Here is a 16,042-nt window from a genome sequence, read left to right on the forward strand (position 1 = left end):
AAACAGAGCCAAAGGGTTGTAGCTTAGACTATTCCACAACGCAGCAATCAGGTGTATGATGTGGTGAAGTGGTTTAGACAAGTTGCAACAAATGTTGAGTCTGAGAACTCAGGGGTAAGTCAGAGGTTAGCACCTCACTGACTTTTCAAAAACAGAGAATAACAAGATCAATGCTTGGAAGCTTGGAAAAGACGTAGAAGTATGTGCTAGTCGATTTACTGTATTGCCTGCTTGCCCTTTCTTAAGGAAAGGGCAATCCTATTTATGCCAAAGGAGTGTAGTTCTCTCATTTTCCATGACTTTCCATGACTAACCAGGCTTGGTAAATGTATTAGAAATCAAGTGCGACCCACAACTAGCTTGCTAATCATGTAGTGAACGTAAGAGAATCCCATAGAACCATCTCTTGGGTTCCTAGCCTATAGGAAGTGAAAAGGAGGTCCAAGGTCAGAGTACCTATAGACAAATTATGTCATAACTTAACCAATCTTGTGGGTAACTAAGGAGCGATGACGTGTAATGAATCATAGAGGGTTGTAGAAGCTTCTAGAGCTATCGTTCATGTTCCTAGGCCTCTAGTTGGTAGAGATATGCCATGTGGTAGTATTGACCCACCCCCTTAAGGAGGAGATTTTCTTAATAACTTGTTCAATGAGTGTCCAAATGATATGCCGTGATGTATGTAGCATAAACAGATGTAGTAGAAGAGTTTGCAGCAATCGTTGAGTAGTATTGCTTCTGTTGTTGGTGTGATAAGCCAAGATATGTATGGTGACTTGTAGGTTTGAGGAGGAGATTTCTAAGTTTGCTCTTGAGTTTGATAGCAAACTGAGTGCAACGAATGTCAGTATGACAACCAACAACAAGAGCAATACTACTCAACGATTGCTACAACCATCTATGATTCATTACACGTCATTGCTCCTTAGTTACTGGGCCGATATTACCACATAGCATATCTCTACAACCCTCTATGATTCATTACATGACATCACTCATACTACCACATGACATATCTCTACCAACTAGAGGCCTAGGAGCATGAACGATAGCTCTAAAAGCTCCTACGAACCTCTATGATTCATTACATGTCATCGCTCTTTAGTTACCCACAAGATTGGTTAAGTTATGACATAATTTGTCTATGACATAATTTGTCTATAGGGGTACTCTGACCTTGGACCTCCTTTTACTTCCTATAGGCTACGAACCTAAGAGATGGTTCTATGGGATTCTCTTACGTCGACTACAGTTACCAAGCCTGGTAATCATGGAAAGTCTTGGAAAATGAGAGAACTACACTCCTTTAGCATAAATAGGATTGCCCTTTCCTTAAGAAAGGGCAAGCAGACAATACAGTAAATCGACTATCACATACTTCCACGTCTTTTCCAAGCTTCCAAGCATTCATCTTGTTACTCCTTGTTTCTGAAAAGTCAGTGAGGTGTTAACCTCTGACTTACCCCTGAGTTCCCAGACTCAACATTTGTTGCAACTTGTCTGAACCACTTCACTACATCACACACCTGATTGCTGCGTTGTGGAATAGTCTAAGCTACGACCCTTTGGCTCTGTTTTCTAAGACAGTGTGTTGTCTTAGTAAATTCATCCCTTCCTTGGGTGGCTAGATTCTCACATCTGGTGCACCCACCATTACACAGGGCTAGGGTTGGAGTAACCGAGTCGGGCCCGTTTCGGATACTCAAGGAAACAGACTCAACGGGGTTCCTCCTTCATCTTTTTGTATCCTTCGTAGTAGACCTATAGGATAGCATCCGTTTAGCCTCCGACTCGCACTCTCATATGCTATTACTGTGAGCTGGGTGCCCTGTGTCCTTACACTTTCCTCTATCTGCTTTCTTACATGTTGTTAGTTCAAACATGTGTTTAAGCTACTTAACTCCATGTAGATTGCTTGTCTATCCTTTTGAATTTACAGAGAAGTACTACTTGCTTATAACTTATAGAATCTAACTTTGTAACACGTTTTGTCCCTTAAATATAATGAGGGGGTCGATGGTTGTGCCATCTATACATATACAATTTAACTATAGAAACCCATTCTTACTAGCCTTAATGTGCTTGATAGTAGAGAATCCACAATAATTCGAGTGCTCTCTATAGTTCTAATTAAAGATCCTGTCTTATCCATGTTATATATGTTCCGGCCCAGTCGCGAATAATTCATATTCGCGAATAGGCTGGCCCATTCGCGAATGGGCCAGCCCAACCACGAATATGAACCTCCGCGAGCGGGCCGGCCTATTCGCAAATGGGCCGGCCCAACCACGAATAATAGTAATAGTAAAGTAGTAATTAAGAATCTATATACTATTACCAACAGTGTCTGCTCTTTTTAGAGTACAGTTCTTACACCGCTTTATAATGAACTCTACTTCTTCTCTCTTTAGTCCATAGAACTTTTGTTGTATGATATTCCATGTTTTTGTACGGCCTGCGTGTAGGAGTTGTAGGTGTTCGTTGATAATAGTATCAAATGCATCGCTCTCAAGAATTACACATCGTTGTAACGCTGACTTCTAAACGATAGAAGACACAGAGGTTCTCTTGCGTAAAGGTTTACTTATCAGAGGAGGCAGGGGATCAGACACAAAGGCTTCAAGTAACACGTTACTAGTATATAACAAATACTGTATTGAGTTGAGCACGAAGCTCCTATCTAAGGAAATACTATCTACTTATATAGTGGCGTCGTGCCTAGTGGACTCTTGGGAACTCACTCGAGTCCTCGGAGTCCTGGACTCTTAGGACTCTTCTCATCATCCTGCGAGTCCATCACGTGCCTAGTGGACTCCTGGGAACTCACTCGAGTCCTCGGAGTCCTGGACTCTTAGGACTCTTCTCATCATCCTGCGAGTCCGTCACGTGATACTTTCGGAACTACTATTCCCCGCTGCCCCTCCAGGTACCAGGGCCGGTCTCATGCGACCTCCCTCCATCCTGTCCTGTAGTTGGCCAGCCTTCTTGTTCCGTCGTAACAATCGTGGGTTTTGAAACCTAGTAGGAGCTTATTATGTAGAAGCATAAACTCTGTTTGCGCACGATGCTTAAGTCGTGATTCAATAGGATTTGCAGGTTTCATTGATGGGTTCTGAAGATAGAGGAGTAATTGACAGTATTTTAAGTAGTCTATCCGCTCTCTATTACTATAGCTAAAGCTATAAATATAGGTTTGAAAAGCAGTGCGCACATCCTGAGGAAATGGATTAATCTGTGCAATAGTAGGGTCTTCCATATTGATGAAGTTGATATAATAGATCTATCTACAATATCTATACTATATTACCCCGCATAGGTTGGGCATCATTCGCGGTTGGGCCGGCCCATTCGCGAATAGGCCGGCCCGCTCGCGGAGGTTCATATTTGTGGTTGGGCTGGCCCATTCGCGAATATGAATTATTCGCGACTGGGCTGGAACATATATGTTCTGCTCTTGTATATAAAGACGTGTTACAAGGTCCTTATACACGTCAAACCACCCTATTACAACTTCTTTTGTAACCCTACTGATCCTTTATGCTTCAACTCTATAGCCTAGTTGTACTTGTAGATGTGGATGTTGTTTAATAAAGCATAGGACCTGTCTTGTCCTAAAGGAAAGTTGGGAATTTGTTCATAGTAGTATTAGTCGTGTTTGTAAGGACACAGGGCACCCAGCTCACAGTAATAGCATATGGGAGTGCGAGTCAGAGGCTAAACGGATGCTATCCTATAGGTCTACTACGAAGGATACAAAAAAGAAGAAGGGGGAACCCTGTGAGTCAATTCCCTCAAGTACCCGAAACCCATCCGACTCAGTTAGCCCACCCAAATGATCACACGTGACCCCGCAGCTACCCAGAGTCTGCTCCTTAGAATGAGAGACAAGAAGGCATCCTTACAGTGTTAGTCGTGTTAGTTGTGAGGTTGTAAAATGAGGTGTTACGACGGAACAAGAAGGCTGGCCAACTACAGGACAGGAAGGAGGGAGGTCGCATGAGACCGGCCCTGGTACCTGGAGGGGCAGCGGGGAATAGTAGTTCTGAAAGTATCACGTAACGACTTGCAGGATGATGAGAAGAGTCCTAAGAGTCCAGGACTCCGAGGACTCGAGTGAGTTCCCAGGAGTCCACTAGGCACGTGACGGACTCGCAGGATGATGAGAAGAGTCCTAAGAGTCCAGGACTCCGAGGACTCGAGTGAGTTCCCAAGAGTCCACTAGGCACGACGCCACTATATAAGTAGATAGTATTTCCTTAGATAGGAGCTTCGTGCTCAACTCAATACAGTATTTGTTATATACTAGTAACGTGTTACTTGAAGCCTTTGTGTCTGATCCCCTGCCTCCTCTGATAAGTAAACCTTTACGCAAGAGAACCTCTGTGTCTTCTATCGTTTAGAAGTCAGCGTTACATGAGGCTGTAAAATGTGAAACTAGTTTATACGGATTTCATCTGCAACCTCTTAGAGTATTTGGTCGGTAGGCGCGTATCTACTAATTGTAAGGACCTTTGTCCACTTTAAAAGGGTCTTCTCTTGATTTTCTAATAATAGTTGTTGTGCTTGTCGCGCTTCTTGTCACGTTAACCCTCCCTTTATACGATTAAGAACTGTCTTTAAATTAAGATTTAAAGCCTTTATGTACAGACTCTTATATTTGCCATTATTAATGCCTATAATAGCTTCATTGATGCTTCTTTGGCGTACCATGTTAATGTTGATGGTGTTGTTGTAAAGTTGTTGGTAGTCGCCCTCCCCCCTACTGTAGTTATGCCATTGGTGTAGTTACGCCACGACCTACGTTATAGCAGGGCGCCCCCGACGCGGACCTGCGACCGACCCTTCCTACTTCCTACCCACCCGTGACATAATCCATGGCGACAATTTATATGAACACCTACCACGGCAGAGAATTCCCCCCCCCCGATGATATACACAGAGAGGCCAAATACGTGTCTGTACTCAAAGATTGTATAGCGCGCGAAGGTTCAGAACTCGAAGACGTCCAACTACAAATCCCCGAGACAAGAGAGAAATTGTGGCTTGGTTATGGGGTGTACGGATGGATACACATAAGCGATGGGGATGGTATAGGTGATGGCATGAGATTCTCGATGGGCACGACAGACACAAGCGGCCATAGGGTATTGAATGGTGAATATGTCGTCAACGAAAAGTGGTCCTAGAATACAAATGGAATGGATTTTACTCTGACTCTCTTGTCTCGGGGATTTGTAGTTGGACGTAGGCTGCGCACTACTCGCCCAATACTCGGCTCACTCACTCAGTGGGTTACTCAGCTGGGTGAGTAGCTGAACCTTTCACTCGACTCGGTGAGTGAGGCCAATACTCAGTTACTCTGTAAAAACCCAGTGAGTACTCGGCTGTCACGTGTAAGATATATGCATTACGTGAACAGTCCCTCATACGATTAATACTGTTTTATGGTTACAGTTGTAAGTTAACTTAAAGTATTACATTTATCAGCATCACTCTACCATCTCTAATAAGCTGTGAGAACGAATCACGTATATTCCTCTATCTAAGTACCACGATTATCAGAAGATTATCAGAACACTATATTATATATGCTCAAGAACATCTTTCCACCTTGCTTGATGAGGCCGGCCAGACCTACTAATACCTAAAGTATTTATAGGGTCTTGACGAGTAGCTTGAAAGATATCAAGTAGATCTCCTCCAGTCTTCCGAGGGCGTTGGATAGGCGTTGGTGGCGAGGACGGCATATCCTTATCTTCATCGTCATGAATAGTTGGAAGTATAGGCTCCTCATTATTACCATCTTCTCTTATATCTTCATTATCTGGGATATCGTCATCTGGGATGTCGTATAAGGTCTCGTTAAGACGGTCAGCCCTATCTCTTTCTTCACCTTGTTGGTAGCGCATTTGTCGTTCTTCATGTGCAGCTTGTGATAAGTCTTGCTGTTGCTGTGGCCACTGAGGATTAAACGGAGGATATTGTACCTTTGAATATGTCTCTCGGATATGTGTATTTGATCGTGGTTCTTCTTCATCGCTGATATATTGTAACTCGATAGAATTGCACATCCGTTGTCGTTGTGCCTCATACTCTTCTTCGACTTGCTCCTCAGTCATATCAACGACGTCCATCATATCTGCAAGCTTGTCACGATGACCTTGACGATTCTTGTATTGTCGAGAGTAATATATAAGCATAATACTCTTAATCGTCTCAGGATTAAGTTGACCACGTCGGTGGCCACATACGTCCCTTGCGGCACTAAAGACTCGCTCAACTCCAGACTCAGCAGCAGGAATACAAAGTATATCACGAGCCATTGCTGATAGACCAGGAAATTGCTCTTCCTTTTGTTGCCAAAATAGCAATATCTTTGTGTAGATATGTGCTATACAAGTTAGAATAAGATTATCAGAAGATTACCAGAAACTTACGAGCATCAAGATAGAGATCAGCCTCATTCACATATTCCTCTCGCTGGCCCCGAGTCCCATTTAATGTCTGACTTTGCTGCAATACTAAGGCTAATGGATCCATATCTGCATCTCGTAATCCTGATTGACTCGCAACTCGCACTGTAGAGTACTGCTCTTTATAAAGAGTCCTAAACTGTTGTTCAAACTCTGTCTCCCAATTTCGTATTGAAAAGTCAAGCTTGCAAACCTTTTTGTTAAAGTGTGAGAGCTTCACACTAGGATTTAAGATACTAGCAAATGCGAAGATAGATCCAGTATTTGTGTATAGCTTGTTATAATACTTCCTAATCTTCTTCTCTGCAGCATCGATTGCTAAAGTCATCTTTGCTGCCCATGGATATGTCTTATGCCGTAGCCGGTGCCGAGTTCCTTCAAGCGTTGATAAGAGTTTTTGATATACTCCAAGTGTATAGCAGACAGTAGGTCCGGCTGACGATCCAATGTTTGTTGTAAAGAAGTTGAATGGCCTTGTAAGATCAATGATGTATTCGATGTGCTTCCATTCTAGCTCGCTAAGTCTGAACATGTGAGCACCATGATCGCCTCGAGTATATTGATTGATTGTTGACTTGAGTTGCTGTGCTCGCAGAAGCATATGGCATGTCGAATCCCATCGAGTTGATACATCTTGAATAAGTCGAAGAAGCCTCTGAGATGATTGACCCCGGTTCATGTTTGCCTTTTGCAAAGTCATAAACCTGTTCCTTCGAGTTTGACTTGAATTAACAAAGATAGTGAGCTTCCGGAGCTATGAGATATTAGAAAAGACTACCAGAAGTTTACCAGAACTAACAAGAGAATATATACCTTTCCAAGTGTAAATCCAATACCCTTGTCCTTCTGCAACTTTGCAAGGCCCTCCATCTGATTCTCTTCTTCCCAGTTCATTAAGATCTCTTGATTTGTTGGCGTAATCCGGATTCGACCAAGGAGAGCACTAAGGACAAGTTGAATAACGTGAGCTAGGCAGGGTATGTGTTGTACTTTTCCTCCAATGAAATGCTCGTTGTCTGCAATACTATCAAGCATTATTTCCACATCTCTCATCATTGAAGTGTTGTTTGACGCATTATCAGTCGTAATGGATATAATTCGTCCTTCTAAATGCTGCCTTGTGATAACTTTTTCAAGTATTCCACATAACTCAGCACCAGTATGCTCTGTATATATAGGTTCAAACCCAATCAAGACCTCTTGCATTTTCCAATGACGGTCGATAAATGATGCAATAACACCCATAAATGAAAGTCGAGTAACACTTGACCAACAGTCGAGCGATAATGCAATCTTTGAACCAGGAACAACATCTTGTAGCATCTCTTCTTCGATTTGTGTGAGCTTTGTTGTTAAGAGGTTTCGAATAGTTGTTGCTGAGGGTAGTGGATAGTGAGGATTCTGTAAGATAGCAAGCCTTTTCCATTCAGGATCCTCGACTGAGCGGAACGAGCTATGAGTTGAGATAACTGTGTATAGAACTTGTTCGTAAAATGCCTCTTGTGTGAGAATATGATCCTATTATAGATATTAGCCTATATAATTCTGGTAATAATCTGGTAATCCTTACCTGTTGAGGTCGCATCTGATTGATTCGCATTTGATAGAGACTATCCTTACCCATCCGTGACTTCTTTTTGCAAATGTCTGATGCAAGATGTGTTGCCATAGACTTTGGGCCAGCAGACTTGATTGCAGGATGCGTAAGGGCCTTCGAACAATAGGTACAAATGACACATGGTTCTCCAGAAAGCCGGTCTGCTCCTTGGTGATAAATTCTCCAGTATTGAGAACTCCGGTTGGTTGAATCCCATGCAATCTTCGTAAGGAGTTTTGTAGTATGATCTGAGTGTTGTTCATACCATCGTGATAGCTTCCACCACTCAATGAATACATCGTGTGTATCCTTAGTCCATTTGATGAATTGGTTTAATTTGCCAGTATATTCGAGGCCCGCAGGGATTTGATTTAATGAAGGTAGTCGTTGAGAAGAGGGAAGAGAGTCTGAGAATATATTAGAAATAGGATTGTCAGAGTCAAACAACTCTGAATATTGCGATGACATTTGGCAAGTAGCAAATTGTTTGATTATCAGAAGATTACCAGAAGTCTGGCTACGATGAAATACTTAAATCTCTATAGCCCCTATTCGCGTCGGAAAATCAAATACTCCATTTCTCTCCTCTACTCTAACTCCAGAAACAACATATCCTGTGCAGCTGATACCTTAGCCCACTTTTCCTTATCAAATTTCTTAGAGTAGACAAGTAAGAACGCCTCTTTGAAGCTAGAACTATGAGTGGAGACTTGTAACCATCCGTTGTCGACAAGATTGTAAGACTTTGGGTACCACTGCGCAGGTCCTGGTAATTGGGCCCACTTTCCAAACTTCCAAGCTGTAAAGTTTGTCCAAACTGCCTGCTCGTACAAACAGAAATATTTATGTGGTGGGATAACGTTGTGAAAAGTGCTATAATAAACAATTAGTATCTCTAGAAGATTGCTAGAATGATCAGAGACGTACCCTTCTTCTACATCAATCCATGGCATATATTCAAAGAGATGCTCAGGCTTCTTTCTCAGCTTTCCAGCCTTTCTCGTATATGAGCGGATACAGCTATCCCAGAAATGTTGCCACTTGCGGAAATTGGACTCTTCATGGGCCTATCAACCGTTAGTATTACCAGAAGATTACCAGAAGATTACCAGACTATGAGGTACCAACATCAATGCGTGCTTGAGTTAAGAGAGCCTGGATGCTAGCGATCTCTTCATCAGAAAGCTCATCTGGTAGAACAGCCTCGTCATTTAAAATATCGTCGCGCCGTAACATAAGCTCCAACTCTAAATCGTCTTCAACCTCAGTATCCTCCCATTCGCTGTTATGATCGTCATCGATTGGGATACTGGTGATACCCTCAAATGCAGCAAGCTCAGACAGAAGTTGTGGCGGAGTAGATGGTGGGGCTTGTGGAGAAGAAGAAGGGGCGCTAGTATTCTTGACTTTCTGATTCGCAATGCAAGATGCATGGGTGCCCTTTTCAGTCCTGTTTATAGTTAGATTAAGGCTACCAGAGATTACCAGAAGGAACTTACCGAACACGAATACGCTCAACCTTCAATTCATTCTGTAGACGTGTCTTGTCTTCAGCAGAGGCAGCGATATACTTTGCAGACTTGTATAACTTCTTTAAGTAGTAGCTCAGATCGCCATGGTCAGCCTTGAGTGCTAAATGAACAGCCTTCTCATCTTCAGTAAGGTTGGAGACGCGGTTGCGAGCTTTGATAGTATTCAAATTAGTGGAGAGTTCTTCAGGTGCCTTGCGTTTCGCCATGCTAAACACGTGATTAGCAGAAGATCATCAGAAGTTCTGACTGTAGAATCAAGATAATAAACTTACTTGAGGTCCTAGTGAAGAGGTAAAGCGCAAAAGAGAAGAAGAATGTGTAGATCGGAACGTAACCAAGGAAGGTGGTTGGTTGTAAGGTTGTTGTTTTTTTAAAGTTGCAAACAATTATATTCGTCAAGGAATATTCACCTGCAAATAATTACTGTTCTAAACAACACTACAACGCGTACCTTCAAATAAAACACATACCTTTCAACCTCTACCTCTTTCTTTACTCTTTCTACAACATCCTTGCTACAAACTCACTGTAAGTACATATATCTTTTGATCTACTTCTTTGTCTTGTGTATACTTCACTAACTCATCTTAATGTTAGCAAATGGCTCGTATTAAGCAAACTGCTAGGAGATCAACTGGCGGCACAGCACCAAGGATGCCACTTGGATTACAGGCTGGCTCTAGGCTTGGTGGAAAGGGAAAGGGAAAGGAAAAGGCTGTGCGCACAGCAAGAAAAGCTCCAGTTCGCTCATCTCAAGCTTGCAACAATCATGCTCAGAAGGCCATGCGCCGTGCAAAGTCTGGTAAGAGGATTACCAGAGGATTACCAGAACTCTCTAATAAACATATAGGCACCAAGGCTCTCCGCGATATCAGAAGACAGCAACTTGATACTCGCCTGATTATTCCAAAGCTCTCATTCCAGCGTCTTGTTAGGGAAATCGCACAAGACTTCAAGTCCAATCTTCGCTTCCAGCAATCTGCTATCCTAGCTCTCCAGGAAGCTGCCGAATGCTTCCTCATTCGAGAATTTGAGAGTATGATACTTGAACATAGTGACAGGGACATACTAACAGTTATAGTGACAAATCTCCTTGCTATTCATGCGAAGAGAGTGACAATTCAGGCAAAGGATATGGTATTGGTTCGGCGTTTGCGGGATATGATGTTTAATCATGGAGCTGTAGGCTTAATCGATGGAAATGTCTCTCACCCAGGAATGAAGGTTAGATAAGTTCTGGCAACCTTCTGGTAACCTGGTACCTAAAGGCAAAGGTTATAGTGTGGAATAGGATATCAACGACATGGGAATGGAGTTATTGAGTTATGGCGTTTTACGATATCGATATCAATGTGAAGTCACGATCACACCCCCTTTTCAATGACTAATCAAACACGTGATATAACTGGGTTGCCAAGACCTATACTAGGTACCCGGCAAGTGAGTAATCCTCATTCAACAATACTCGGGATATGAGTGAGTAACTCAGCTGGGTGAGTAGAAATTCTACTACTCGACTCATGAGTACCCAGTGCGCAGCCTAGTTGGACGTCTTCGAGTTCTGAACCTTCGCGCGTCGCAATCAATCACCTGCATCAACGTGAAGTTCCACAATGCCCCAAATCATATTCGATTTGCCATTTGCCATTTGCCATTTGCTATTTGCTGTTTGCTCCCCTCGATTCGGAGAGACGAGAATGGTTCGCGTTCGCCCTCTGTACAACTCTCAGATCGCCTTAACCAATCCAGCCATCACCATGATATTGAAAGTGCATCTCTCACTGTCCTCGGTCGTATAAATTCGTCTGGCGCCGTATTGGATCTTCTCCATGCATGACAGAGTACAGCTCAATGGAGCATCGCCAGGACATCGCATCCCAAGGTTCGGATGGCAGCTCTTAGCAGTGCCAATTGAGCGACCGAGACCCGAATCCCCCACAAAGACTGTATTGTATATAAGTCAGATGATTATATGATTGTACTCGCCGGTGCCTCAGATTCATACCTCGCACGCCTCCTGGGTGGCTTCAAAGTCTCTGGGTGCGATTGAGTCGAAGAAGTTCAGAATGTGTTCTGCCATTGGCGGGGTGCTACAAATCTTTTACTGTTAGGTAACATTAGGATTATAAATATGATCTACTTACTGTAGTATTTGATTTTGGTGGGATAGACCTATTCGAATGTACTGCGGAATGTTATGTAGGCTTTCGCCTGAGATAAAACGGCAAAAGTGGGCGCTCCGTCTTGAAATTCACAACTTCACCTCCAACCCAAAACAACCCGTCGTTGGTACACGAAAACAGGTTCAACATATTGGATAATGTCTGTAGATGTATGACGCAAATGTTGGAATGCAGTCGGCGAAGTAATGGTTTTGGTCAATGGTGCCGCTGAATCTGCAGGTAGCTTTGCCATTATCGTTGAGGGTTGCAGAGATTTGTCTAGGATGAGCAGCAGAAACGGTGTACCGGCCCTCGAAGGTCAGGCATGCGTGAAAAAAGGTAATGACGGAAAGAAGAGCAGGGATTGGCTGAAAGAACTTCATTGTGGCGCTGAAATGGTGGTGTGTTGCAAGTGACGCTGTGTGTGGAAACATGCAGTATTCACCGAAGGAAGTTTTGAATGTTGACAAATGTAGGAGTATTCAGTCAGAAGCGAAGGGTAGAAGGGGTAAATTGTAGATGGGATAAGTAAGGAGTAGAAAGTGTAATCAGTGAGAAGTGAAGTGCGAAGTGAGAAGAGGTAGGGGGTAGTGGGTAGGGAGGAAGGGGCAGAAGGCGTAAGGGGCAGGGAGCTGAGAAGTAGCAAGCGTAAGGAATAAGAAGGCGAAGAGGGTGCTGAATGTAGTTGCGTTGGAGGTGTGGGTGCAGCGAACTTGTATTTAAGAAACTTGACGGAAGTCCGAGGAGTGAGCGTGTAATGATCGGAGAAAATGAAACGGTGAAAATGGAATGTAAGAAAACAAATTCGCGGTATGGTGCAGCTGATCTGTGACGTGTTATAATTTGTTAGTACTTTAATAAAAGGGGGGGGGGGGCGAGTTTTTGAAATTCCATACCTAGCAACCATAATTTTTAGCTTTTACGCTAAAATTAATAGGAAGTCCTGGATATGCTGGGATTGCACTGATGGTGGTTTTAAAATCAAATTCATGACCATTATTGATGTAGCTAACGATTGCTGCATCGTTTGTGATATAGGCCGCAAATCCTGGAAGGCAGGTGGCAAAGTTAGAAGCACTCTTAAGATCACAATTCCACTTGCAAACGTTTTTGCCGTTATCACTCAGAATTCCCGAAAACCCTTTCTTGTCAGATGTCATAAATCCGTCGAGTATAAGGCAAGCGTTAGAAACGGCGACGAGCGAGGTAAACGCCAAAAGTTGATGGAAGAACTGCATGGTGACTGGAGTGCTCTAGGGCTGTTTTGGTCTGGTTGCGAGAATAAATGTGGCGGTATGATTATTTCCTTGATTCTATGATGTGAAGTGCTAAACTAACTTTCTATAGAGGATATAGGTCATATATATAGCTTTGAAAACTCTCAAAAACTATGTCGACCAAAATGAGGACGGGGCAATATCAATGAGACATGCACACGCAAAACCATATCACAGAAACAGTATGGGCTCAAGCCACTTCAGCTGCTTTCTCGACACATAATTCTAGGCCTAGGTCTACGAGTGGAGCTCTCATGCAAGGAGGAAAGGAGTGACTTTCATTGTGGTGCATTCTAGGGGCGGGGCAAATAGCCATTCTAAGGGAGTGCAGATGGGGTCCGGAAATTATACCAATGAGCAGTGTACTGTTGTCAATAATAAGAATACAAAACTAAAACAATTGTCTCACTCTATAATTGAGATGAATTTCATACCATATATTTTTGTCTACTAGGGCCTAGTAACTAGGTTCTAAATATGATACTTTATTAGGGGAAAGCCGATATTCGTGCCGCCCAAAAGTCTGGAGAGGAACTATACATAACAATAGTGTCTTTAGCAACTGTAGTTCAAGTATAAGATTTCAGTCACTAAGGTTGCAACCAATAAGTTAATTACTCAAAAATGGGACCAACAAGATAATCCTATCGGCTAAAATAGCTGGTACAAACCCTCAAGTCAATGTAGCCCAGTGTGTAAGATAGTATACGGCCCGTATACTGCCAAGGAATGCACATGCCAGCATAAAGCACGTGCGTGATAGTTGCTCTACCAACATGATAATAACCTCAGTAACACAATGTTTATTTATCCCAAATTTTCCTATTTGGGACCCGCTCAGACTCTATGATGTCAGGAAAAGTGCTTGGCAGTGTACGGGTTCATACTATTTAACACACTGATGTAGCCTCCTTTAGACTTTTAGGCGCCCAAAAGCCTAAACAGGTACTATACATAACAGCTGTATTTATAGTAACTGTAGTCCAACTGAAAACTTGCAATCACCTAGGACTGCAACCAATAAGCCAGTTACTAAAAAATGAGACCAGCAGATAAACCCTCTCAGCTAAAATTGCTAATAGGAATCCTCAGGTCGCAGGCAGGCTCTTTCAGACTTTTGGATTGCACGAATATATCCGGTGATATCAGAATGGCCCTTGCATACCTCTTGGGATAGAGTAGGGGATCGCAGACAAGAATGCATGATAGAGTATCACATGGGCGCAACAAGCAAAATATTATGTGGAAGCTGTATAATTTAAATTCCCCAGAAATGATAGACTAAGTTGAGAAATGAGGCGGTGTGTTCCCAGGACTCAAAAGATACATTTCCAATCGTTTATCCGTACCCAATTTGAAAATAATGATTGTCTGACTGGAGCCGAAGAGCGTCAGGAACGTCAACCCCCCCCCGTCTCTCAAGCACTGTCCACGGGATGTCTAAGAAGAGTATAGGTGTGCGCTGAATCCTGGCTTGAGCCACCGTCACAGTAGGGTGCGCTATAAATCAACAACCTAATTGGCCGTTCCAGGCCCAGGAATATTCTCCAACACTCTCCGGTTGGAGTGGAATTTGGTAATCCACCTTGTTGTGTGCATACGCGACAACGCTAAGGTCATCCGGAATCGCGGAATAGTGTCCATCATGGCAGTCCAACCACATTTCCTTGTCATAGGTGGTACGATCGATACTGCAAACAAGCTTGCCATCGTTGTAGAGAAGGGCAAATATTTTCATATCTCCGGTTTTGGGGACAATATGAGCGTTGCCACTGGTTTTGAGACAGACCCCATGGGCGAATGCCACAAAGGAGCCGAGCATGGCAAGGGTGGATAGTTGGAACTTCATGGTGGGTTTGTAGGCCGAGTTGAATTTTATTGGCTGTGGTAAGTTCAGTACAGGGAACTTAAATCAATCTTTGAATGTGTACTACAACTTACATGATATTTCAGTGAAATTGCATACCAGTTGAGATGAAAATCGGAGCAAGAATAAGTTAAAAAACAGTCTCATTTTTAACTATTTATAAAAAATTGAAGGTGACGTGGAAGCCTTCTCCAGAACACAAGGAATTTTTATTTTCATAACATTTGAGACAAGCTCCTTGCTGAAACTCCTGACTTGAAAGTTCAGATTATAAACCCCCGACATCTGGTAAATGAATGTAGTGCTATAGTCCTTGCCTCGCATTCCCTTACAGTTTGAAAAGCCGGGCTATAAACTCCACATGTCTTATAAGCTGATTTATTTCCAAGGGAGTTATAGTAACGTTTCCTTGTTTAGTTACCAGGCCGTATCCATAGCTAGCTCATAGCTTCAAATACCAATTGCCCAAAGCCGGTATCGGTCAAAGGGCCATCGGTAATCAAGCTCGTTGACAGGTAACGAGCTTGATTCCCGATGGCCCTCATGCCCCCTGTCCATGCCAACTGTACTACATTTTAACCGCCGGAGCATGATAGTTCCTTCGTTCCACAGCATTGGGCAACAAGCGCCCATAATAGCAACGTCAATCGGCTGAGCTAATTAAACGGATTGGTTCCCAGGGTTATCAAGCACGAGAGGCATTCGACTGTGAACTCTGGAATGCCAGCATGGGGTCTGTTAGCTGGAGTGCAGGAAGCAAGGCAAGGGCGCTTATATGCAAGCGTGAAAGCTGGAAAGCTTGTAAGCGAAGTAGTATTGTGGGAGAACATTAAGCAAGGGGGGATGAAATAGAGGTTCGAGAGCTGTCAATGAGATTGCGGGAAACAAAGGAGTCAACGGAGATGCCCATCGGATTTCCCGTTCCAGACTCAAGGGATGGGAGAATGCAAAGCCGCCCTAAAACCATTAGTCCCTGACATCAAAATGGACATATTTCATTCGTTCCCAGTATTTTGTCCGGAGATGGGAGTGAAGGGGGAAATGAAATCTCTCTTGGCTGGTATGAACAACGGATATGGCAACCTCGCATGCTGTATGAGCTGTCAATAGCTGTATCCCTGCCGTTGAATGTAA

At 43.2% G+C, this 16,042-nt stretch overlaps 2 protein-coding genes across 2 annotated transcripts; both read right to left on the reverse strand.

Annotated features, from left to right (window-relative positions):
- Window positions 1–8,657: 8,657 nt before the first annotated feature.
- Window positions 8,658–9,808, reverse strand: VC83_01559 (uncharacterized protein; the record flags this gene model as incomplete). The annotated part of the gene is made up of 4 exons (XM_024465234.1): window positions 8,658–8,943; window positions 8,998–9,137; window positions 9,199–9,520; window positions 9,570–9,808. The coding sequence occupies 4 exons, from the start codon at window positions 9,806–9,808 to the stop codon at window positions 8,658–8,660; spliced, it is 987 nt and encodes a 328-aa protein (XP_024327026.1).
- A 4,477-nt stretch (window positions 9,809–14,285) lies between these two features.
- Window positions 14,286–15,000, reverse strand: VC83_01560 (uncharacterized protein). Its single transcript, XM_024465235.1, has 2 exons — window positions 14,983–15,000; window positions 14,286–14,923 (listed from the first exon to the last, which is right to left on the reverse strand). The coding sequence occupies exon 2, from the start codon at window positions 14,888–14,890 to the stop codon at window positions 14,549–14,551; it is 342 nt and encodes a 113-aa protein (XP_024327216.1). The 5' UTR covers window positions 14,891–14,923; window positions 14,983–15,000; the 3' UTR covers window positions 14,286–14,548.
- Between the last annotated feature and the right edge of the window lie 1,042 nt (window positions 15,001–16,042).

This window comes from Pseudogymnoascus destructans, assembly GCF_001641265.1.
Source record: "Pseudogymnoascus destructans isolate 20631-21 unplaced genomic scaffold scaffold_3, whole genome shotgun sequence".
Lineage (NCBI taxonomy): Eukaryota > Fungi > Ascomycota > Leotiomycetes > Thelebolales > Thelebolaceae > Pseudogymnoascus > Pseudogymnoascus destructans.

What these genes read in the sequence shown, in the direction of transcription:
- VC83_01560 (XM_024465235.1), bottom strand. Translation starts at nt 14,890, where the DNA reads ATGAAGTTCCAACTATCCACCCTTGCCATGCTCGGCTCCTTTGTGGCA.